This window comes from Ambystoma mexicanum, chromosome 4q (assembly GCF_040938575.1).
Source record: "Ambystoma mexicanum isolate Mex_15411 chromosome 4q, UKY_AmexF1_1, whole genome shotgun sequence".
Classification (NCBI taxonomy): domain Eukaryota; kingdom Metazoa; phylum Chordata; class Amphibia; order Caudata; family Ambystomatidae; genus Ambystoma; species Ambystoma mexicanum.
Window position 1 is genome coordinate 1,173,759,174 of NC_090928.1, and position 25,121 is coordinate 1,173,784,294.

Consider the following 25,121-nt stretch of genomic DNA (forward strand, 5'->3'; position numbering starts at 1 on the left):
AGAGGCAGACGGTGGTTTGATGGCCGTGGACATGTAGTTACTGTGCTGAATCCCAGGATTAACAGAGAAGCTTGATTTCGAATAGTCTGTAGGCTTTCGATTCCTTACTTAGGAAAGCTAGTAAGGCAGGAGTCGGACCGGTGTGATTTCATTTTTTTTTGGTTGAAGTCTAGTGGAGGCAGTTTCTTCTCGGCACATGAAGTAGGTGATCATTGCTTGACAATGCATTTATTCAAGATTTGTAAGAGTTCTGAGTCAAGCATTTCTGCTATGTCCAAGGCATAAAATAAGCAGTGTCGCATAGCAATTTGCTATGCAATTCTGTAGGTTTGCTAATCAATCCCCCTTATCTCTCCCCCCTCCTCTCTTTCTACTCGCCCTCCCGTTCCCTTCAGTCTGCTGACCATTTCCTTCTCACTGTACCTCTGTTCCCCTGTGCCTCCTCCCGTTTCCGCTCCTTCCAACTCCTAGCCCCCCTGCACTGGAACTCCCTTCCTCTTGCAATCCGCGCTAACCCCACCTTCTCCTCATTCTGCACCTCCCTTAAATCTCTCCTTCTCCATTCTCCTCCTTGAAACCCCTTCCCGCCTCCCCTCCCTCATTTATCTTTTCCCTTGACTATCTCCCTCCCCTCCCCTACCTTCCCACTCTCACCTTTCCCCTTCCCTCCTCCTACTCATCATCATCCCCTCCTGCCAGTCCTACTCCACTATTCTCCCTATTTCCTTCAGTTAATTGCTTTTCTCACTGTTTTGTTGACTGATTCATATTGTAATTTAATTCTACCGTTATATTGTTTGTTTTCATGTATTAAGTTGTTCAATTGTACAGCGCTTTGGTGTAAAGCACTCTATAAATCAATGAATACAAAAAATACAAAAAAATGAACACTTGTGCAGCAAAGTTAGCTATTCGCCCTGCATTCCTATATTGCCACTGGTGCTCTCTTCACTCTTCTTTCTCTGTTTACTTCAAGTTCTAATAGTGGGAAAGTGCAGCATTAATCCTCTCCTCCACTCTTGAGTGCCAAAGGCATGTGTAGGAGTGCTAGGCAAGAATTTATTTTTCAAATAATTGCAAACCAGAAGTAATCGGGATGATACTTTATGAAGCTTTTTATATCATGTCTGGCAAAGACAAGTATATGTCAACTTTATATCTTATAAAAAGACAGTCATGCAATTCCATTCCTAAAATGTAAGTTGTTAAATAATACATAATTACAGTATTGATACTGTAAAAGTCTGCATCATCTCCATGCTTTACAGTAAAGTTTAGGTTAGTGTATCGTAATTTCAAAGTCAACTATATTTCATTTTGTTGGGGAAGATGCATCATGTTGACGATTGAACATTTGAAAATGTACATTATCGCATGATCAAATGCTTTTGATGGCAAACCTAGTTCTGTAACCTTCAGGTTGCATACATCTTGCAATTGGTGCTCAACCCATGATCAAACCCATACTCCTTGAAATTCTATATTCTCACCATGTTGCTATATACTAGGTACCCTGAAAGTGAGATGACCACAAACTACAATATTCCACCTAGTTTGGCCAGTTCTCTGCCTGCTACGCAATCCACTCTGCTTACTCTTTCTTGCCTCTTACATAACAAATACCCAAAGCAAACTAAATGCTTACGCAAAGTAGTGATCATTAGTTCCATCCAGTCTGTACATCTACGAATCTACTGCAATACCAAACACGATAGTTGGCCTGTAGAGCTTGCTTTTCTTCATGATTGTATTATATATCATCACCTGGGAGGAGACAGCTGGCCAAACTGTTTTCAGAGCCTTTTTATCATATCTATTTATTTGTGTCCATTCATGCAGCTAACCGTTTACATTTTACAGACCCTCATCTATGGCTCGCAAACTCGTTTCGCCCACTCACAAAGTCGATTAGATTTTATGAAGGGCGAGTAGCATTTAGAAGAGACATTTCACACTTTTATTTAACATCTACTTTGTGGTAAATGTCTAATAAAGGTTTCACTGTGCTCTGGGTGGCAGCAGTGTGCCAAACATAAAGTGGGTTTGGAGTGAGATGCACCATTTTACAGAAATCGCATTTTAAAATTGATGTCCTCCATTGCTATGTGTCAAGTGCATTTCTCTTAGATTTAATAGGTAAACTAAGTTAGCCAACCTGCAGGTCTATCTGAATTTTAAAGAATTTGCAAAGCCTGACTCCTTTCACAAATGTCTTTTTTCGGTAAACAAAACTGCTATATTGTTGATCATTTCATGTCTTGGGTACAAATAACTTCCGGTGACATTAACAATGTTAGTACAAAATTGCTAATCAAATGGGTTTTTTCGCTAATCAAAAACATTTTAATTGGCAAACTCTGATAATTAATTTTTGAAAACTAATTTATGCGTTGTATGTCAATCCTGTACTTGGTGTTACATCTGAGCCTATGAAATTATCTTTCCCAGCATCAACACCTTGTCATGCTTTTTATGCTATTTTTTCTTTCTTCTCCATACAGGCATCCGGGCAAGAGAAATGTCCCTTGGGAGACAGGAGGCTTTTGAGATCTTCAAGCGGGATTATGCTGACAGCGTTACCATTGAAGACAACAAGCAGCTTCTTAAGCAGAGGTGAGTCTGACATTGTGGAAAGGTCCAGGCTTCACTCTTTAAGAAAGTTGCATGTTTGGTGGTGAGATATTCTTTTTTTTTTCTTGCAATTAAATACTTTATTACAAAACACTGTTTTAAATCAGTCGGCTTCTCTGCCAATGTTATGAAAGGGTTCACATCCTATTTATATTGAAAACACCAAGCTGTCCTGATGGACTCTCTCTGGTCCATAAACGGCCCTTTCATAAGTGGAGTCCCTCAGGGATCCATTCTCTCCCCAGCCATCTTTAATCTCTATGTGGAACCACTGGCCTCACTTCTAGACAAGCCCTTCAGCGTGATACAACGGTACACAGATTGTGCACAATTTTACCTAGCATTCAAGGACCCACAAGATTTTGCTCATCACTCATGCCTAGCAACCATTCAAATGTGATTGACTAGTGCCTGTTTAAAGCTTAACCCCAACAAGATTGAATTTGTACTCCTGGGCCATCCCTTCAAACATGAATCCACTCAAAGGAGGCTGGACAAAAAGCACTTGGATGGATTCAACCTCTGCCACTCAGCAAAATCCTTAGGCTTCATTGTGGATAGTAATTTATCCTTCCAACACCACATTTAAAATATTTCTCAAACGGCTTGGTATCAGATCTCCCTATTGTATGACTTCGAAACGGTGGTGCAGGACCTAGTGATCTTGCATATTTTTGAGGGTAGGAACACCACCCTTGCAGGGCTCCTGGTTGCTCACCTTGCCCCCTCAAAGTGACCAAACGTGCCACGGCTCATCTCATCAACAGCTGTACGAATTGTGACCTCATCATTCCCACCTTGTGAGAATTACACATGCTCCTCATCCCAGCTAAGATCTGGATCAAGGCATCCACTGCCGATATGGTGGTCTACTTAACTAAACACACCAGGTGGCACACAGCCATCTTGCAATAAGTCCACCACCAGACTGGAAACCAGAATAGCTTGGAAGGGAAAAACTAGGAAACCATCCTTCTAATGCTATGCTCCGGTCCGCTATGACAATCCAGACTGATCCAAGTCTACGTCAGTTTAGGAAAGGACTGACGACCTGGCTCTTCCAACAACACCTTGGTGTATCCTAGACCCCTGCTATCTTGTGCACAACCTGATCCATATATTGTAATTTGATAATTATTACTAATGTTCACTTCATTATTTGTTAAATTCTCGCTGCCAATGTTTGGCTTTATGACCCTATAAGAAAGAAATGATACTAATAATATGTATTTGCAATGTAGAGACCAACCAAACACATGTGTCCATAGGGCAAGTTCAACACCTTTATTAACTTTGTCAGGTTGCAGTTTGAAAACACCTCTGGACTCTAGGGGACTCAGAAGGAGTGATGGATTCTTTGGAAAGGTTGCCAGGATGCCTCACTAGACTTAGTAGGTGAACACTGATCTTCCCCTGGGCTCCCTACCTGTAGAGTCTAAACAGTATCCATTCCAGGTATGAAGTGCCGAGTCTGCTTCCTGGTAATCCAACAGTTCCAAGCATATGGTGCCCATCCTTATTGGTAATCTCAGTTCCAAGGATATGGTGGCCAGCCTGCTTCTTACTAATTTAACAATTCCGGAGATATGGCACCAACTTGATTCTTGTAAATCTCAAAGTTCCAGTGATAGCACACCCAGTCTCCTTGGTAATCTCACAATTCTATGGATATAGCACCCAGCCTGTTTTTTGGTAATCTCACAGTTCCTGGGATATAGCGCCCAGCCTGTTTCTTGGTAATCTCACATTTCCTGGGATATAGCGCCTGGCCTGCTTCTTGGTAATCTCACAGTTCCTGGGATATAGCGCACAGCGTGTTTCTTGGTAATCTCACAATTCCATGGCTATAGCGCCCATCCTGTTTCTTGGTAATCTGACATTTCCTGGGATATAGCGCCCAGCCTGCTTCTTGGTAATCTGACATTTCCTGGGATATAGCGCCCAACCTGCTTCTTGGTAATCTCACATTTCCTGGGATATAGCGCCCACCCTGCTTCTTGGTAGTCTCACATGTCCTGGGATATAACGCACAGCGTGTTTCTTGGTAATCTCACAATTCACAGGATATAGCGCCCAGCCTGTTTCTTGGTAATCTCACAGTTCCTGCAATATAGCGCCCAGTCTGCTTCTTGATAATCTCACAATTCCTGGGATATAGCGCACAGCCAGTTTCCTGGTAATCCCACATTTCCAAGGAATTAGGGCCCAACCTGTTAGTTGGTAATCTCACCGGTAAAATGGCTAAGCGGGTTAAACACACGTTGCTGTGATCTGCGTTTGATCTGCAGGTCACAGGTTCGAATCCTGGCAAGGCTAATTTAGCCTTTCGTCTTTCCAAGGTCGATAAATGAATACCCATTTCGATTGGGTAATAATAGTAATGTATGTAAATATGTCCTATGTAAAGCACTTTAGAAGAGCTATGTAAAAACGGAATCATTATTATTATAAAAACTAATTATTATTACATTTCCAGGGATCTAGCGCCTAGCCTTTTTGTTGGTAATCTCACAGTTTCAGGGTCATAGCGCCCTGCCTGCTTCTTGGTAACATTTGAGCACCAGCAAGTATTTCTTTCCCCTGCTTCGTAGGGTACTTATCAGGAATAGATTCTAGCCACATGCCACCCTTCAGTGTTTACATCAATAACTCTCAACACGCTTCAACAGCCAGGATTCCTTTCCCCACTGCCTCAGGCAACCATCAGGCATAGATATCTTCACCCACTAGCTATGATCCATCCTCCTGGGCCAGTGTCAGTGCACTCCTATCAGCAAATATTTCTTCCCACAGCATAAATTAAATATCACCTTGCAATATTACCATCCAACCCATGGTATGATATTCTATGATATGATAAGTCATTTATAACGCGCCTGTACACAAGTGTTTCTAGATGCGACAAGACAAGGGAGGAACGACAGAGGGAGGACAAGACAAATGATCTTACTAGGCGTTGTGCCATTCATATCGTGCAAGTGCAACAACGCAGAGTGTGGGGGGAACGGAAAGGCTAAGTGCCACGGAGAGGGAAGGAGGAAGTGCAATCAGGGCTGCATTGCTCTGAGTAAGTGCAGCCAGGGCAGCGCGGCTCTGGGTAAGTGCAAGGAGGCAGGGAATCTAGAGTTTAAAGTTACAGCCCCCTAAATGCATGGTAGGCCTAGAGGTAGTGCAGGAAAGACTGATCATGGAGGAAGCTGGTACCCACTGAGACTCTGAAGGTAGCCAATCAATCAGTCAGTGCAGCATACTGGTAGGTCAGAAGAGATAGAAAGCAGAGTAGAAAAGGAAGGTCTTGTGCTGCTTCTGGAACTTTAGGCAATCCGACTCAAGTTTGAGAGGGACAGGGAGGCCATTCCAGAGGGAGGCACTTGCAGAGGCGAGAGATCTACCCCCCCAGTCTCTGCCTGAGAACCGTCTGACCCTCAGAAAGTTGGAGGTAGCTGAGCGAAGGGCTTGAGAAGGAAGGTATTTAGGAAGGGAAAGTTGTATGTATTGCGGGCCCCGATCCCAGAAAGCCTTGTGGACTGTGCAGAGGGTCTTGAACTTGATCCTTGGAGCCACCGGGAGCCAGTGGAGAGATTTCAGGGCTGGAGAGATACAGTCCCTGGGCTTGAGGCCAAGGATAAGTCTCGCAGTCCTGTTCTGGTCACTAACTTTGGCCGATTTACAATGGCCAGACATTCTCTCGCTCTGACAAGGTTGCCCCCTTGGGCCAGCTGAAAAATAGCTTTTTGGTCTGCTTACAGGCTTTGGGTATCACCTCCTGCGGCAAGTGGCACAAGGGTAGGAAGGTGATGAAACAAAATGTGTACCATTACTGTGTTCTAGTAACCACTAGAGATTTGTAAAAAGGCAGGCCAGTCAAAAGGTTGGGCCTGTCTACTTAATTTAAATTATGAAAGCAAGAAAATGTGTTGCCTAATCTTTGGCAATCACAGAATAAATCTGCACGTGGGTATAGATTATTTCAATCTCAAAAACACAAAAATGAAAGTACAAACAATACATAAAAAGAATTTTACTATTTTGTAATGAACATATCAAAAGAAGGTATAGATATCTGGTCGTTAGCCGATAATTATTTGGTCGTTGTCCAAAAGCAATAAACAAGTTTGGGAATACAGTTTTGGAACAATTACTATGTACAAAACATTAAGACAAATGAAATATATACATTCAAATAAGTATAATTATATACTAAACTTGAAGACAATTGAAATGTGTACATTCAAATAAGTATAGAGTATTTAGAGCCTAGTATTTCTAGGAGGGAGAGATAACAAATTCCAAGGGTCTGTTCATATTAGATATCTGGTCGTTAGCCAACGTGATCCCAAGTTGGTTGGTAACAAAGGTTGGTTTCAACTTGGTTTGGGACAGGTGTGTTGTTAATTCCTGTATTTGTCACGTTTCGGCGGTAGAGGTTTGGGATTGGATCCGCCTTCATCAGGGCTGAGAATCAGAGACCCTGTAAGGGGGTGACAAAGGTAATGATGAGATTGGTTATAATACCCTGGGGGTCCCTATTAATGGGACCGGGGTTGCATTTGAATTTAGTCTCTTGGCGACCGGATTCCAAACTTACATGCCGGTACGTCTTGTTCAAGCGTTTGGTGTGATCACGTGTCGTGGATAGGATAGGACCATCTAGTCCTTGGACCCGAGGTGTAGTTGCCTGGCTCAGGTTTGCGAGTATCCCAGTGTATCAAAGTTTACATGGGCGGTCTTCAAGCTGTTAAGTATAAATGGAGATTTCCATCAGGTCATATTCGATCCTGATTACTCAGTAAAACATATACAGCTTAGTACAGCATTTGGGAATTCTAACGTGTAAGAAAATGGAATTGTAGCATATTTATTTATTGTTGTGATCATTATATGAAATTCAATGATTTCTGGTCTCGCCACGTGTGAGTACTATGAATCAGCTTCTAATTAGAGAGGAGTATGAGTTTTTCTCACTCTTGTAGTCCTTGGGGTCGTTTTCATATGCAAAGGGACATATTAAATAAACATTTACGCCATAATGTATTTACAGTTTAGTGACAGATACAGTAGGTAGCGTAAGTACCCGTGTGTCGGCATTAGTGCGTGAATATGAATACTCGCAGGCTTCCGTAACAGCTGGTAGAAGCTCAAAAGGTTCCCGTGAAGCAGAATGAATTTACAGCAACATTCATGCGTTTGTGAAGTTAGTCGGGAGGGTGGGAGAGGGGGGGGGAGGGAAAAACCTGGTTCCTAGTCCCCGAGGGTGAGATGATTCAGGGGCCTCTGGCTCACCTCTTTAATCACTTTACTGGTGCTGAGTCATGCTTCATTAGTGCCTTCATCTGCCGTGAGTTGGATCGGCAGGGCGCATATTCGCTGGAGTGAAGCTGGGCTGGCACTCGCTGAGTAAACGGACGCGTAGCTATGGACGCCCACGCATGCGTACTGGGAACATTTATTCTAAAATTGGCAAAGCAAGCATTTTGTGGATGCGCATGCTCCCTTGTTGCCTGAGAGAACTACAGGCTGGTAGTTCGTTGTGATCCTGGTTTGCGTTGCCCACTTTCGTTAGGCAAAAGCTTACCCCCATATATGTTTAGGTATGCTATTGGTTGACTTTTATTTATTAGGCGTGTTGCGCCATGGATTTGTGGTATTGTGTGGAGCGGTTGGTAAAAGGAATGGCTCAGTGGTTTTTCAGTACAGGGTCACGTAAGCCATGGTTGGAAGTTACATGAGCACAGAGGCACATTGAGAGAGTATAGATCCAGCATCATTTGTTATTAGGTGATGGGTTGAAAAATTTCATTGAGGCCATGATGATAGGTATCCAGTCTATGGATCCATATGGCTTCCTTTTTGTTGAGGCTGTGGTTGATGTCTGGTCCGCCTTTTACTTTTTCAATTACCCACCACAGGATGTCATTGGGGGTGTGATTGAAATTCAGAAAGTGTTCAACCAATGGTGCAGTAATGGTTTTGCATCTAATTTTAGATCTGTGTTCAGATATTCTTGTGTTAATAGCTCGTGAGGTTTGGCCGATGTAGCGTAGGCCGCATGGGCACTCTATGCAGTAGACTACATTCTGACTTTTGCAGTTTGTTAGGTCCCGGAGCGTCCACGTTCGGTGTCCGATTTGGAAAGAACTCATTTTTTTGGTAAGTTTGCAAGCTACACAGTTACCACATGGGTGGTGTCCTTGCAGCGGTCGAAGAGTGCGGGTAGTTTGTGAGACGGGTTGAAAAAGTGAATGCACGAGGTGTTCCTGTAGATTTTTTCCTCGTTTATAGGCAAATCTTGGAGCAGGTTCCTCAGGCAGATTCAGGCGTGCAATATTCCAATGTTTGTTAATGATCAGTTTGATTTTTGAGGTATGTGCTCCAAATGTGACGACGCACGTTAGTTGTTTCTCCTGGGTGGCTGTGTTATCTTGGTGTTGGTGAAGTAGATTCTCCCGATTGTTGTTTCGAGCTCTCCTATTAGCTAGATTGAGTTGTTTCTTGGGGTATCCCCTGGCTAATAGCCGTGTGGTCAGGCTCTGTGCATGAGTCTTGTAGTCATCTATGGAGGAGCAGTTGCGGCGTATTCGGAGGTATTGGCCGTAGGGTAGATTATTTCTGGTGTGTGCCGGGTGGGTGCTGGTAAAGTGTAGGAGAGTATTTCGGGCCGTTGTTTTTCTGTAGAGGTCGCAAAGTAACTTTCCATTCATGGCACGAATTGTGAGATCCAGAAATTTAATTTCCTGGTCGCTTTGTTCCATCGTGAATTGGATATGTGTGTTACACGAATTGAGCCAGTTCCAGAAATTAGTGAGATCATTTGCAGTACCTGTCCAGATGAAGATCACATCGTCGATATAACGATACCAATTGCTAATGTTGGGGAGCCAGCTATTTTTATCGGAAAGCACAAATTCCCTCTCAAATTTCGCCATGAATAGAATGGCAAGGTTGGGTGCGAACGCTGCCCCCATAGCCGTACCCTTAGTTTGTAAGTAAATGGTGTTGTTGAAGGTGAAGAAATTACGTTGTAATGCAATTGTCATAATTTCAACGATGAAGTTCACCGGAGTCCTGGTGTTAGGGGGATTAGAGGTAAGCCATTCTCTTATACTTTCAATTGCGTCTACCTGGGGAATACTGGTATAAAGAGATTTAATGTCCATTGTAACCAGTATTTGTTCCCGGGGGTTGAAGTCCAGAGCATCAAAGATATTCATTGTGTGGGTAGTGTCTCTGAGATAGGTGGGGGTTTGGATACTGATTGGTTGCAGAAAAGTATCCACAAACTTGCATAGAGGTTCTATAATTGAACCACATCCCGAGACTATCGGACGTCCTGGTGGGTTTATAGAGTCTTTGTGAATTTTGGGTAATGAATAAAAGCAAGGTGTCCTGCCAACTGGTTTAGTAAGGTATTCTGCTTCTTTTTCTGAGATCCATTCACGTTGCAATGCAAAATTAACAGCTTCCGAGATTTCTTGTGATATTTCACGGGTAGGGTCTTTTCTTAGTATTGAATAGCTTTCTCGGTCGTCTAGTAGTGCTAAGACCATGTTTTTGTATTGGTCTGTAGTCATAATCACCAAACCTCCTCCTTTGTCCGCTGGCTTGATGATAATGTTTTTGTTTGTCTGTAGTGATATTAGTGCTTGTTTTTCAGCTCGAGACATGTTATGTTTGATTTTAGTGGTTTTCTTCCGTAAGCGGTCCAGATCTTCTAACACACATCTTTCGAAGGTTAAGAGATCTGGTGGTATTTGCCCATCAGTAGGTGTAAATGTCGATGGGTTATGTAGTCCAGTGTCTTCATCTGTTTCTTCACGTTCCAGATTGTGATTCTGAAAGAAGGTTCGTAGTCTAACTTTTCTTAGAAAGGTTCGTACTTCCATCTCAGAATTGTACCAATCTGTTTGTGCTGTAGGCACAAAGGATAGGCCCTTCGTGAGGACTGAGGACTCAGCAGATGATAGTGGGATCTTTGCTAGGTTGAAGACTGGAATTGCCTCATGCTCTTCAATATTGCCTAATATCGTTGTCTGCGGCGTCTGGGACGTTGGTTTATTCTTCCGCCGCGTGGTAGAAATCCCCATTGTGGCGGGCCCCATTGGGGGTTGCCAAATCCCCCACCACCCCCTAAAAAAGGAGGAAAGAATGGGGAAGGAGTCGGATATCCAAAATTCGCTGGTATTTGGCCTTGTGACCTGGGTTGTGATCGTAATTGGTCGTCCGAGGATGATCCACTACTTGAGCTCGAAAAGGCTACCCCTTTTTTGCGATTTCTTTGATTTCCTTGATGCGTGCCTTGGTTAAGGCTATTTATGTAGTTATCGGAAATGTAAGGATAAATTGTTTCCAAATTGAAGTCTTTAATATCTTTCTGCAGTTTTTTAGTTTTGCGATTGAGGGTAGCACTCTTGAAGTCTTCAAACTGTTTGTTTATGTCTGTTAATAAGTTCTTAGCATTAGCAATTGTTGCATTAGTCGAAAAAGTTGTTTCTTCAAGATCTAGATCTTTCTGAATTTTGGAAGCAGTTCGTATTGCAGTATTAATAGTTAGTACCATAAGATCGCGGCTGCATTTAGTAGGGTAGGAAGGGTCATGGATTCCCCAGCAACAATTTGCTTAGTTAAAGTCTACACCTTCTTTATCCTTCTCCCCAGCTCATTCGCCTTCTCTTATTAATCAGTGCCCCTTTTTCCAGAGTTTGAGCTTTATACCATTCTTAATTAGTGTGCTTATTCAACAAAGATTGGGATTGGTTAGTCCTCATGCACCCTCTTTTCCCTGAATGAGATTCTTTAGTCATACTTTGTATTTCCTTCTGTTTCCCTTATCTACTAAATCCCCTTATCTGTGACCCATCATTGTTTTACTGTTAGAAATTGGGGCTAGTCAAGGCTGGTTTAGCCGCAGCCAAGGGTTTAACGGGCACACCTTCCATCTTGAAGTCAGGCGGAAATATAGAAATTGACCCCTGCCTCCTCTGCACAGCATTGTGACTCTTCCACGGCAGCACTGCCAACATATCAGTTCAGACGCAGGGTATAAGTTCCTGTACCATGATTCAGCATTTCAAATAGTGCTGACCCTGGGAGCGGGTACAAGGAAAGCACCGGTGGAAGTGGCGAGCAGGGGATAGAACTCTTGGAGAGGGACACGATCTAGACAACAACCCAGTGAGGCACACAGCTGCCTTGGAGGTACAGGGAGCAGTCTGCCCTTGCTAAATGTCTAGGGCCAAGGCTTGGTACTGAACGTTCTCTGCGTGCCATACTGCAAGAACAGTAGATGAGGCTCTGGGAAATCCCCCATTTACCTCTTCCATGGAGCAATTTATGGAGCAGGTGGGCACCCATGTTCCCCAGTGCCCCTCTAAGGTCAAATGGAGTTGTGATGAATGTGCCTTCATCATAATTTGCGTTAGTGTAATTTTGCGTTGGTGTTGATTTGGAATTCCTCAGAAATCTCTTAATATTTTGTTTAATAATAACGATTACTTTATCTGTGAAGCTAGATAACAGCGCAAGTGGCCAGAAAACAATGTATGGGCAGCACAGGCCCATGAGACAGTGTTATGGATTTAAAGACACAGCACACTCCAGACCAGGACTCTTTCCACTGGCAAGGGATGTGGCGCACAAGTGAAGGCACTCACTCCCCACATCACCAACAAGAACTCGGAATAATGGACACACCCCAGTAGGGAATGAGACCAAGAGATTGGGTTGGAGATTCACCAAAGGTTTATGTAAAATTCAGCATCCAGAGAACTCTGATGCCTCGAGAGCGCTCTGGCAAGCAATACAGATAGAATATGTTTTAAAGGGTTACAGTGTCATCAGTGACGATTGCTATACAGTCTACAAGTTACATTTCCATTGGTCAGGGAGGGGGTGCACGTATAGGTCTATAAGGGCTGGCTCCACAGGATTGACTGATGACTTGGCGGGAGGTTAGACATCACGTGCTTCAACTGGGGCGGTCCGTGCGAGGTGAAGGTTGGGTCTGGCTAAACTATCTACACACTTATCCTAGATATGCAGGAAATAATGATCATCACTATATCTTTGAAGTATATATTCGAGGCCTATAAATTGTGCACTACTGTTTGCATTATCCCATCTTGGATTGCTAGCAAGGTGAAGAGTGTGGGGGTCTTGCCCCTGAGGTAACCTATGGGGGTCTGGATTGATAGCTATGAGGTCTGGCAGGGAGGGGGTGGAGTGACACATGTTAGCTTAGGACAGAATATACAGTGACAGAGGTTTGGTTTTATTGGGTGCACTCTAGCGTGGTCAGCAAGGAAGGGTCACCCTTCTGCTACATGAAAAGGATAGCTTTGGAGGTCCACAGGGTCGAACAGGCAGTCATTTTCCAATGGTGGGAGTGAGAGCTGCAGGAGCAGGTTTGTTGAGATGGATGAGCTACAAGTCATGGTTCGGCCCGGTCACACACAGGACAGTGATCTCAGAGGACGAATAAAGTGAATACATTGTTCGTGGGCAACATCTTGTCTCAAAGCATCCGTGAGAAAAGGACTTGGGAGGCACAGGCGCAGGAGGGAAAAAGGTGGGGGCTGTCAGTGCTTGCTTGTGCGTGGTGCTTCTGAAGGGAGAGGAGACTTTGCACTGTCAGAATGCAGCCTAGTCCAAAGGTGGAGCCAAGGGCACACACAAATGGAGTCCAAGTGTGTTTTCCGATAGCCCCACCTCTGCTTATGTCAGGGTCTTGTCCCCTGAAACCGCAGAAGGGCAAGGAGGGTGTCCCCCACAAGTGCAGGAGCAAATGGTCCCCTTCGCATAGAATGTATGGGGGGGGCTCAACTGACCCCCTCCTTCCTTACACAATAAAAACGCTTTTAATTCTATTAATTTTCGGGTTCTTCTTTGAGAAAGCACCCAACCCTGTCTTACACTTAATATCATTTTCTGACATTTGTCACGTAAGTTTAATGAATATGGAAGCAAAGTCACTTTTTGGACATACTTATAGATGGCACAACTGTTAGGCACTCCTCCTGCAACAATCCCCAAACACCTGCTGGCTAACTTTTGTGTGGGTGGAAAGGAGTGGCAAGGAGTCACAGATAGGAGGAAAAAATCAGATTGGAAATTCGACCTACAACCCTAGAATGGGAGGCCAAAACGACATGAAAAACCCTTGAAAATGAGCAAAATGGCACTTGGAAATCACTGAATAGTTAAAGGTCAGTTTACATGTGCAGTAGAATGGCTAAGACAAGAATTTGTATGGCTGTATGAAAAGGCAAGAAAGCTTACAGACTACTAGGCAGGGTACTACAACAACATGAATACAGGTAAGAAAATCGACTTTGGGTAGGAAAGCAATGCAGCAAAAATCGCACATGGCAGAATTAATATTTATTCTTTTTTCACTGATTTAAACAAACAAACAGCTAAGGACATGAGCTAAACAGTCAAATCGAAAATCGTTTTTTCTGATGAGGTACCAATGGACATGACAGGCAAGATACTAAATTGAAAGGATGGCTTTTTATGGGGTGACCGTATGGGATTCTTTATAGGAAAGGTAAATCGGATTTTATAACGAAAACTATTTCACAGGCAAACGCAGTTTTGTTAACAGAAATGATTTGTTACTGAGGCTGTATTTTAGTGTCTACATCATTAAAGAAAGACACTGCATGCAAGGAGGTTAATTTGCAATTTTAACCAATTTGCACCACTTTCTTCTTTATATGGGAATTAATAACTTTATCTAAAAATGGTATTAAGGAATTACACAAATTGCTGATAGCAAAGGCATTGTCTGGTGATTCAGAGATGGACCGGTGGCGTAAGGTGGCGAACACTGCAGTCTATCGCAAACCGGTGACAACCGGCCTCTCCAAACGCGCCAGCGCTAACGTGCCTCTGATGTGAAAATGAGGACCGGTTGTGCTGGGTAATGTAGTTTCTCTGAACTACAAAGCTTACACTGTAAAGTATGAGCAAGCTATAGCTAATGCAGCAAAGCACAATGAGCTGGGAGGAGGGGGAGTGAGCAAGAACCTACATCCCCACTGTGTCAGGACAAGAAGAGCCCAGTCAGAAGTGCACAGTTTTACTTCAAAAGCACGTTCTGTAATAAAGTACGAGTGCAGTTCTTACTGCTTGGGAGCCAAATGGCAGTATCAGCGCTCGCGGTGCAAATGCTAAAGCAGACCTAACTGCCGAAGTTGAAGGTCTTGCATAAAAAGTCAGGATTTGAGTCATTTTCGGCAGGACCAGAGAAACAGACATAAAGCAGTAAATACAGTAATTGCAGAGGTAGACCAAATGGCAGGGCTTACCTAAATGCAGTGTAATATGATCTATAGGTCTTGTGTAAAGAGCCAAGTTTTGATTCTTTTGCGGAAGGACCAGAGGGGAGAGTCTGATTTTAGTGACAGAGGGAGGGCATTCCAATGTTTGGAAGCCACAATCACCTTAGAAAATTGTGTATATGTGAAATACAAAAAAGAAAGGAACTTCATAGTTTTTTTTGTGCCAAGCGAATATCACAAATATCTCACCCCCAGCCTGGACTGACCACCATCTAGTATCGTTCATGCTTTCTACTGACAGACCCCCTCCTCCGCCCACCATTAGGGCCCCACCGGCTCTCACTAGAAACAAAAAGAATATGACAGTAGAAAGACTCATCCCGAACCTACTTCCCACACTCAATACACTCTCTGACAACCTCGACCCTGACACCTTGGTCGAAGAATACAACAAGATTATGGCCACCTCGCTGACACCATTGCCCCCCTCAAACTCAGACCAAGCAAACCAAAAACACACCTCAACAAATGGTACACACCATTCCTCAAAAACCTTAGGCAGCAGAAAAGAAACTGCGAGGCCACTTGGAAAAAAATCCCCTTCAGTCGCAAACAAACTCAAACTTTCCAAACTAGCCGCACTCTACAAAAAAGAAATTTACCTGGCTAAACAAACCTCTTTTGACTCTCGCATATCCCAAGCAAAATCCAACATGAAAGAACTCTTCTCTATCCTTAAAGAAATAGAAACACCCATAGTACCTCCTGACACTTGCACCAAAGATAAAAACTGGTGCTCAGAAATTCAAAATGCCCTAGCGAATAAGATCACGACCCTACAAAGCAAAATCTCTAGCAAAAAAGCTTCCCTCAATGTCACTCTCCCCCCAAAAATCCCGGACAAACTCACGCCCACAGATATTACCCGCTTCAAGTTCTCCAAAGTCAATACACTTGAAGTTGAAAAAATCATCTTATCCTTGAAACCATCCAACTGCCAAGGAGATCTGTGCCCAGCACAGCTTATCAAAGATGCTGCCCGCGAACTCTCCCCTTTCATTACGAAACTGATTAACTCCTCCTTCGCCACCGGCTCCATTCCCACCAATTTAAAACAATCTTGGGTACGACCACTACTAAAAAAACCTACACTTGACCCAGCCACACCCATTAACTAGCAACCCATAACAACCGTCCCCTTCTTACTGAAAATTCTGGACAAGGTAGCCTATGTACAAATACGGTACACCTGGAAGATCACCACTTATTAGGATCCAGACAATCAGGGTTCCGCCCTCAACATGGGACTGAAACCGCACTCATTGACTTAAAAGCTCAGATCGACACACTCAGAGACAATGGACAAGCCGGCCTACTCCTAATCCTCGACTTATCTGCAGCTTTCGATCTGGTTGATCATTCTGTCCTATGCTCACACCTTCACTCTTCAGCACACTTCTCTACTGAGGCTGTCACCTGGATCACATCATTCCTTAATGGCAGAACTATGAGGGTCTTCTCTCCCACTGCTGCAGCAGACCCCATACCCATCACCTGTGGTGTACCACAGGGCTCCTGTGTCTCCCCTACTCTGTATAACATATTTACCAAGCCCCTTTTCGATGATCTGGATTATCTCGGTATCACCTTCACTAACTATGCAGATGATACCCAGATCCTCCTTCTGCTTTCTGGAGATTATGGAAAGGATTTGGCCTTGCTAAATAGGGTATACATCATCATCCAGGCATGGATGGCCACTCATGGACTATGCCTGAATGATGATAACACAGAGCTCATCATCCTAGGCACCACCTCCAGCCGTACGAAACTGGGCCCGGCCTACAATTCCTTCATGATTGATGGGAATAACATCACAGTCGAACAGGAGGTCAAAATATTGGGATTCTACTTAGATTCTAATTTCTCCTTCAAAAGACAAGTGAGCTCCTTAGCAACTTCCACGGCATACACATGCAAATTAATACGCACAGCCAAACCATTTCTCTCGGACAATAGCTGCCTTACACTTTCCAGAGCCCTCATATTGTCCCGCCTTGACTACTGTAATGCCCTCTACTTGGGATCGTCCAAGGCCACCACCAGCAAGATACAAATCCTCCAGATCAACGCTCTTAGAGCAGCTCTGGGCATCTCTAGAAGAGAACACATAACAGGATTCAGCCAACAGAATAACTGGCTCTTCACTAAAGATACAATTCTCTTAAAAATGGCATCACTCCCCCACAAAGCTCTCAACAATGCTGCCCCAACCTACCTAGTCAACAGATTTCATAGACAATCCTCTTTAAGACCCGTAAGAACTGCATATAAAGACTGCCTATCCGTTCCCAACAACAAACGGTCCACCATAGGGGGAAACAGCTTCCCGGTAAAAGCTGCCAAGTTGTGAAACTCCCTGCCTCCAAATCTCAGAATGGACCTGCCTTACCAGAACTTCCGCTCCAAGGTAGTTTCATGGCTGCAAACAGAGGCCCACTAGGACAACTTAATGCTGCGCTACCCACACACACTGTAACCACGTGTGCTTACCTTATTACTTGTATGTAATGCCTGTCTACCTCACTGCTGCTTTGTATATAACATTGGTTTACCTTATTGTCCTACGTATATGTATATGTTATGATGACTGCAACTAAGCCTCGAAAATTCTTGTAAATGCTGCGCCCTGATACCTCTGGGTACCCTCGCGCATTATAAATAATAAAAACAAACAAACAAAGAGACTTTGGCACAGAAGGCCATGATGTTGAAGTTGTGAACTGCACCCTCATGCTAGAGAAGCCAGAGACCGTGCTAAGCTCGAGTGTGCTGCCTCATTCCTTGCTGAAAACGCGGGGAAGGGAAGCTTACGGCTTGAATACCCTGACATTTGATTTTTCTTGAACCCTTTTCTTTTGCATAACATTGTTTCCCACACTATTTGTATTTAGAGTTAAGGATTGGCAATAGGTTTATTAGTATAGGTCCTTTTATTTTGACAAGACACCACTGATACTGCGATATTATTATTTGTTGGTCGTAGCTTGCTCCCATTTTTAGATTTAGGTTCATATAGGCGTTTTTCAAACCCATTTGAAGGTCAATAAACACCCTTGAACTGTGGTCACTTGGTCTGTCTTACTGTTGATACCATGCCTTCCTTACACACCCAAACCCCAGTCTTGTGCGGCATGCTACAAGGCTCCTGTGTCTCACCGACACTTTACAATATCTTTACGAAGCCACTTTCTGACATCTTGGACGAACAAGGCATCTCCTAAACTAATTATGTGGATGATACGCAGATCCTCCTCTCTATCTCTGGTAACTATAACACTGACAGCAAATGCCCTTAAAAAAATATATCAAATCACCCAAGCCTGGATGGCGCAACACAAACTCTGTCTAAATGATGAAAACATTTAACTTCTCTTAGTGGGGACCCAAACTCGACGAAATAAACTCAATGGCGACTACAAATCTATCACCATAGAAAGGAAAGACCACCATCCCTGTCCTGAAGGAAGTAAAAACCTTAGGGGTCTATCTGGACTCCTCGCTCTCTCTAACGAGGCAAGTAAATGCAACAGCTTCTGCGGCAGCCTACACCGCTATTCCCGACTCCGGAAAGCTGCATCACATTAGCCATAGCTCTTATTTTGTCCAGACTAGATTATTGCAATGCCCTCTTTGCAGGCACTGCCGCTGGCAACATCAAACAAATTACAAGTCATTCAAAATAATTCCCTAAGAGCAGCATTGAATAGCCCCAAAAAAAGAGCACATCTTTTCGGTCAGGCGAAATGCCCACTAGCTGCCAATTTAAGAACGGATTATGTTAAAAACCCTCTCCATCACTCACAAATGCTTAGCTAACACTGCCCCTAAATATCTCTAACAAATTTGCCAAACATCAATCCAACAGACACACCCGGGCCACCCATTCGCACCTCCTCACCATACCTAAATTTAAATGAGAAAAGGCAGGGGGCCATAGCTTCCAAGCTTCCCAGAAAATGGGACCTGTCTCCAAGAAGCCAGTGGTAGAAGTGCAGGGTTACAGGGTATGTGCCTTGTAAGGCCTACACCCCTTTTTGATTCCCCTCTAAGATCTCCTACCACTTTCCTCTACGCATCTTAAGCCCACAGATGGCCACCACAGGCCTAGCCGTTACCACAAGTAAGCTCCGCTCTTGAGCCTTACCACCCACACCCACATCAGCAGCTAACCAGACCCAAAAGTGTGTAGTCTGATCCTGGCTCTCCCCTATGGATAAGATACTCTCAATTTTCTCCCCCACATCTTTAGAAAGAATGCTGGCCATGCCCTGCAAGGCCACTGGTAGTGGCAGAAGAGCACTTTGCAAGACCACTTATATTGGCCTACATTTCCCACAGAGAGAAATCCCAGCTGAATACATGTCAACTTGTGACATCATCAGGGCCCCAAAATCTCACATTGAAACAAGGGATGCAAGGACGTCATAGGGCTCTTGCAGCACATACAGCCGCATATGTCTTACAGAAAAGACTTGTGTTCTTATGCATCGGTGCACCGCCTCTGTCATGCCGGGGACTGCGTGCATTGTTATCTGTAGCTCTGTCTTCTGCCAGTAAGCGCTTTCTGTTCCCATCACACGTCAGTTTTTCTGAAGCTTACCTGGACTAGGCTTAGGTTTTACACATGTGAAGACCCTTTACCAGAGTTTTCAAACTGTTTGCTTAGCATTCCTGCTTTGCTATTTGCAGATAAGGAGGCTAATTTATCATGCTCTGTTGTGGTCCCCCAACACTTTGCTTAGAACGCATTTGTACCAATTATGATTTGCACATCACATTCCAAATGTTTTCTGGCCATTAATCAGTCTGGTGGACTAAAGGGTATTGTTGCGCTAATGTTCACCAGGGGTGCCCATGAGGAAAATCACCCGCTAGTATCACTTTCACAAATTCAGGAAGAATCAGATCTTCCTTTCGCCACAAACATGGACCTCTGGAACGTTACCAGCATGGTTAGGAACTTTCTCAATAAAATGTGTGTACCTTAAGGTGGGACTTGGGGACCTCTGTCCCATTGCACATGACTGCAGGAGACAATAGCATCTTGGTTAAGACATTTTTCAGATTTATGGATCAGCTAGGAGGTTGGAATTAGAGGGCTTCTGACCACTTGTAGCCGACCAGCAGTAACAGTAGCTTGGTTAATGGCTTTCTCGCTTGGATTTGTGGGCCCTGTAGGAAGTTGGAATTAGAGGGCTTCTGATCACTTGTAGCAGACCAGCAGTAACAGTAGCTTGGTTAATGGCTTTCTCGTTTGGATTTGTGGACCATGTAGGACTGGCTTCTGACCACTTGTAGCTGACCACACAGTAACAGTAGCTTGGTTAATGGCTTTCTCGTTTGGATTTATGGTCCATGTAGGAGGTTGGAATTGGAGGGCTTCTGCCCTGTCACAGGTGCCCAGAGATGCCCTGCCAAAGGCAAGGGCTTTTCTGAGAACAGCGCAGTGATGTGATGCTCATGAAACATTTCACTGCACAGCTGTCGCAAGCAGGGAAAGTGTCTGCTGGCTCAGTAGTATGATATATTTTATTTATATCGCACCCATACACAGGTGTTTCAGAGCGCATGTGTTTCAGAGTAGCTCCCTGCAATTTACAGAACCAATCAGGTGGAATGCCTACTCTTCAGCAAGACTTGAATGGTAGTCCTATCCATGTGGCCTCTTCCTTTCCTGCCAAAATATCTCACTTTAACCCCGGTTCGGGCTGCTTTGGTTCTATCCTGGTGCTAGGAACCTTTAGAAAGACAGCATGGTAGATGTGTGTGGGAAACATTCTAAACTTTAGCCCTAGTTCACTTCTCGATACATCAAACAGCCAGTGTCCCATTCATACACTCCTTCTCTAAGGAACCAGGTGAAGGTCAATGCGGCCGAGAGACTTTTCAAGAATTTCTAGAAGCATTGGATGCAGAAATCAGCAGTACCAACAGAGGGTTGGCCAAATTATGGGCATGCGGCGGTGTGGATGGGCATGTGATGGCGATAACTCTGATTTGTTTTCCTTAGATGAAGGTATCCAGAGTTTTCCTGGTCACAGAATGTTGGTGATGGTTATTTTGTAATAGCATTTCACCATCGACCGGATTAACTTGTTGACATCCAGCAGTCTGAATTCCGAAAACAAGTAGTTTGGGGTACTCGGGCGTGAATTGGTTTGTATAGCAATGTTCTGGATGCTCAATGAATACAGCACTCTCACCACTTTTCTTTCTTTAGGTTTGCTGAGGCCAAGTCCCTCGGAGAGCAAGTAAATGAGGCAAGACATACAATCAGTAAGTATAAGAAGCTTTTGCTTTCTGTTCGCCTAGCCATGTGTGAGCACAGCTCCATCAATGGCTAATGAAGACGGGCTGATCAGGCGTGTTGATGTCTTCTGCATCCAAAGTGCCATCAACAGGCGGGTACTAAGGGTTTTGAAGAGAGTCTATTAGTGCGCCAAGATATTCCATTGTACGGACCAATGATATGATATATGATATGATGATATGATATTTTATTTATATCTCGCCCATACACACGTGTTTCAGGGTGCAACGAGCCAAGGGAGGGGCACAAGGGAGGACAAAACGAGAGGTGTGCCATGTCCTGATGGGCAGGTAAAGAGTGAATTTTGCAATGAGAAACACAGAGCTCATGATATGTCAAGCTTTTTGAACAATGCACACTGCTCTGAACTTGATCCTTCTTTGTGGCCGGCAGCCGGTGGAGAGTAGGCAAAGCAGGCAAGGTGTATACTTTGGAGTAAAGGAGGAGTCTAGCTGCTGTTTTCTGGATACATAGGGCTCAGTTGATTTGACCAGGTAGGGGACCTAGATAAAATCTGTTAATGTCAACTAAATTAGAGGACATAGCAGTATTGGATTTGCAGCTGTAAATCTGTCTGGAAAGGAGAGCAAAGAAAATATACCATGGAGTAGTTTAGGTTTGGAGACACAGGAGCAGAACACAACTAACTTTTGGTGTTCGGGTGCGATCAAGGTCAATGATGTTCACTCTAGAATTGTGGGTCTTCTCCATGGGGCATGATTATGGTTTTTGAGGGGTTACATTTCAGCCAGTTGCTGCACATACAGGAATAAACATGTGAAGGCGATAGTGGGATCTGTATGGCAGTAAGTGCAGTCTGTTTAAGTAGGATCTGGGTGTTGTAAGCATGCATGCAGAGGAAACCAAAGGCGAAGGTGTGGTCAGCCTTGGGATGGTGATAAAGGTTGAATATAACGTGGTATACTGTGATGGGGCAACTAAAAATCAGCAAGACTGACACCATTTAAAGTATCAATGGTGTTTATTTAGAATTATTACAGAAGATACGAGGTTGATTGATAATGATGGCGGTTTCAAGAAAAACCGGGGTCATCAGGATTTCTAGCTCAGAGTCCATAATCCCAGTTAGTCCTAGACAGTCTTTGAGGTTCTCTAGTGTAAAATGGTGCCCCTGAGAGACTGGCTGTCTGACTCCCCAGGGGGCTTGTAGCTGTCCCTTCCCTATCCCTGCTTAGTGTTCTAAGGCAGTGTGGGATGTCTTAACCCATTAATCCAAGCCCTGCAACATCACTGTGCATTGCTGGCAGCAGGAACGTCATAATAGCCGCCGGAAAGCATGCTGCTCGCCAGAAATTACCAGAAAGTGCGCAGTGAAAACCTGAAAAATAGGCCACCATCTACTTGTGCCTATGTCAGTGGTAACACAGGAGACCACTGCCAAAACCCATCATTTGGCAGCTCACAGAGCAAAATCATTGCAAAAGAAACATAGCTGGTTTCAAAAATCCGTTTTTATTTGGTGTCATATTTGTAGAAATCATGGCTTACAAACCACCCGAAAAGATCCAACCTCCTTGTTGGGTGGTCAACATCATTCTCCTTCTGGAATCTACATAAATATAAGGTCCCCAGAAGTGTATCTATATCTGAACTAAGTATACTTTTGAGGATTGCTTGCTGGAAGAAATCTGTCAAAAATGGGTGTAATAGTGTTACTCACCTCTACCAGAAGCCAGCGTTTTAAAAACGTTTTCGGTAAAGTTGAACATGGAACTCAAACTATACCAAAGAAAGACTTGCTATCAGAAGCCTAAGAGGTGGTTACAATTTAAAATCATATTCTGAAAAGGCTTGAAGCAAGAAATTGTTTAATGTATGTGTTAAAAATGTGAGTTATATTATAAGAAAAGACAATTTGTAGACATTGGGTTAAGAGGTAAAGTTTCCCACACTGTGTTCAAACGAATTCCACACCTTCTACCTGGACAAAGGAGTCTTCCCCCTGCCCCTGGCTAAGAGATTGACAGGCTGTTGTGAATAGGAGCTAGGAGGGGCACCCTGACCTGTTGCTCTCAGTGCAGACAAAGGAATCCTTGGGCTGAATAGAAAATGCTTATTCGGGTGTGACTGACCACAAACTGCTGGCAGGAAGGAGAGACATGTGACCTCTGAGTCAGCCCAGACCTTGGAGGCGGAGACAAACCATTGTGTGGATTCAGAAAGTACAGCAAATTTATGTTTTAGAAAAATGCTTATAAAATATTGTATCGAACTGACAAAAATGTGAAACTTTGAGATTGTTAAAATGAAAAAGTCGCTCAGACTAAGCTGGACTCCATGCGATGTTCTGAGACCAAACCCCGGAATTATTCATATTGTAACTACTGTGTTTATGCCAGGAACCGGAAAAATTACAGAATTGTGCTCAGATGGGGTGTGCATGCATGTCTAAAAATTAAATTGAGAAACCCACCAAAAGCGCAAAAAGTGGTAATTTCTGAACCAAAGCTCTTAGGAAGATGAGAGTTAAAGAGAAATGTACCTTAGTTAATCTGTCATGTGATGTATGTAGTATTAACAAGTTGTGTATATTGTAAATATGTTTTTTTAATGAAAAATAAGATACTCTGTACAGAGGCAAAGGGGAGGTTTGTTCCCTAAGCCATAAAGATGACACAGGATGACACGCTGATCCTTTCTCCAATCAGGGGACAGGGAATCCTATGACCTATCAGATCCTTAGAGGGTTGGGCATAGAGAATCAGCCTTGCCACCCACTTTGGAAATACATAAATAGGGACTGCTGAGGACAGACAAGACACACACTTTTCCACTACTCAACTGATTTCTTGGCGAATCACCCTGCAGGAAGATCCAGGCTCCAGACATAGATCCAGAGACCAGACTCTAGAACCAAACTCTAGAACTTTGAAGCAGAGGCCTAACCCAAGAAGCTGAACCCTTTTTCAGCAGGCTTCAGAATCTAGCAACTTGATTCTAACCTGTAAACTTCCAAGGGGCTCTCACATTCAACAGCCGGGCTGTGCTGTTTTGCTATTCTAGCCAAGGACCCTGTGCTAGAACCAAGATCCAGTCCCAAAAAGCAGAGCTATATCTAGAATCCATCAGATGCAGTCCAAGAGGCCACACAGACCGCAGTGCAGTGATGAGAGCAGAACTGAGACCTGTCCGTAGGTGAGAGAATCCCAGCCAAACCCTTGACCAGATCTTTGACGGGGCCCACTCCATTCCCAAGGCATAGGAGTGAGTATCCAGTTTAGAACTGTACATAACCAATCTCTTAGTTTAAAGTAATACTATTTCATCCATTTCAATCTGTCCAGAACTGCATTACAGTACCTCTGTTGTCTATCCTAAATTCTTCTCTCCTCCACATAATCCTTGATAATTGTAGTGATAATCATCTTGGCGCTAATATATATTTTCTGGAGAAAGGCAATTGTCTTGTTCAGACAGAAACCATCCGGAGTTCCCTCTGGATAGGTGGCTTGGCTGTCGTGTAGTTTGTGGCTCCATAGACTCTTTAGTGTTAAGAAATCTTTGTTTATAATCTTTAAAGCGCATCTGTCATTTTTGAAATCTTGACTTTGCTTCTGAAAAATCTACCTTCACAAAAAACCTCTGTAACTTTTGAACCGCATGTCCTAGAACTGAAATGTAACTTTCATTTTGAAGCTAAAATCTTAATTTCACCACATGTCAAAATAGCTGTTTCTTGTTTTCAACTGCTGAAATTCGTTTTAAATCTGATAATCCTTCATGAATCATTGCTAGTGTTGACCTGAACCAATCCAAAGTAACTCTCACTTATCCTGAATCTCCTTTAGTGAATTAAAATCATTTTAGCATATTTT

General features: G+C 43.6%; 1 protein-coding gene across 1 annotated transcript in view; it reads left to right on the forward strand.

Annotated features, from left to right (window-relative positions):
• The window catches only part of KIF6 (kinesin family member 6), a 2,002,255-nt gene that overhangs the window by 1,412,869 nt on the left and 564,265 nt on the right, over window positions 1–25,121 (forward strand). Inside the window, exons 14-15 of the mRNA XM_069608751.1 lie at window positions 2,502–2,613; window positions 21,196–21,251. Of these exons, the coding sequence (XP_069464852.1) occupies window positions 2,502–2,613; window positions 21,196–21,251 (168 nt within the window). The remainder of the gene's footprint in view (window positions 1–2,501; window positions 2,614–21,195; window positions 21,252–25,121) is intronic.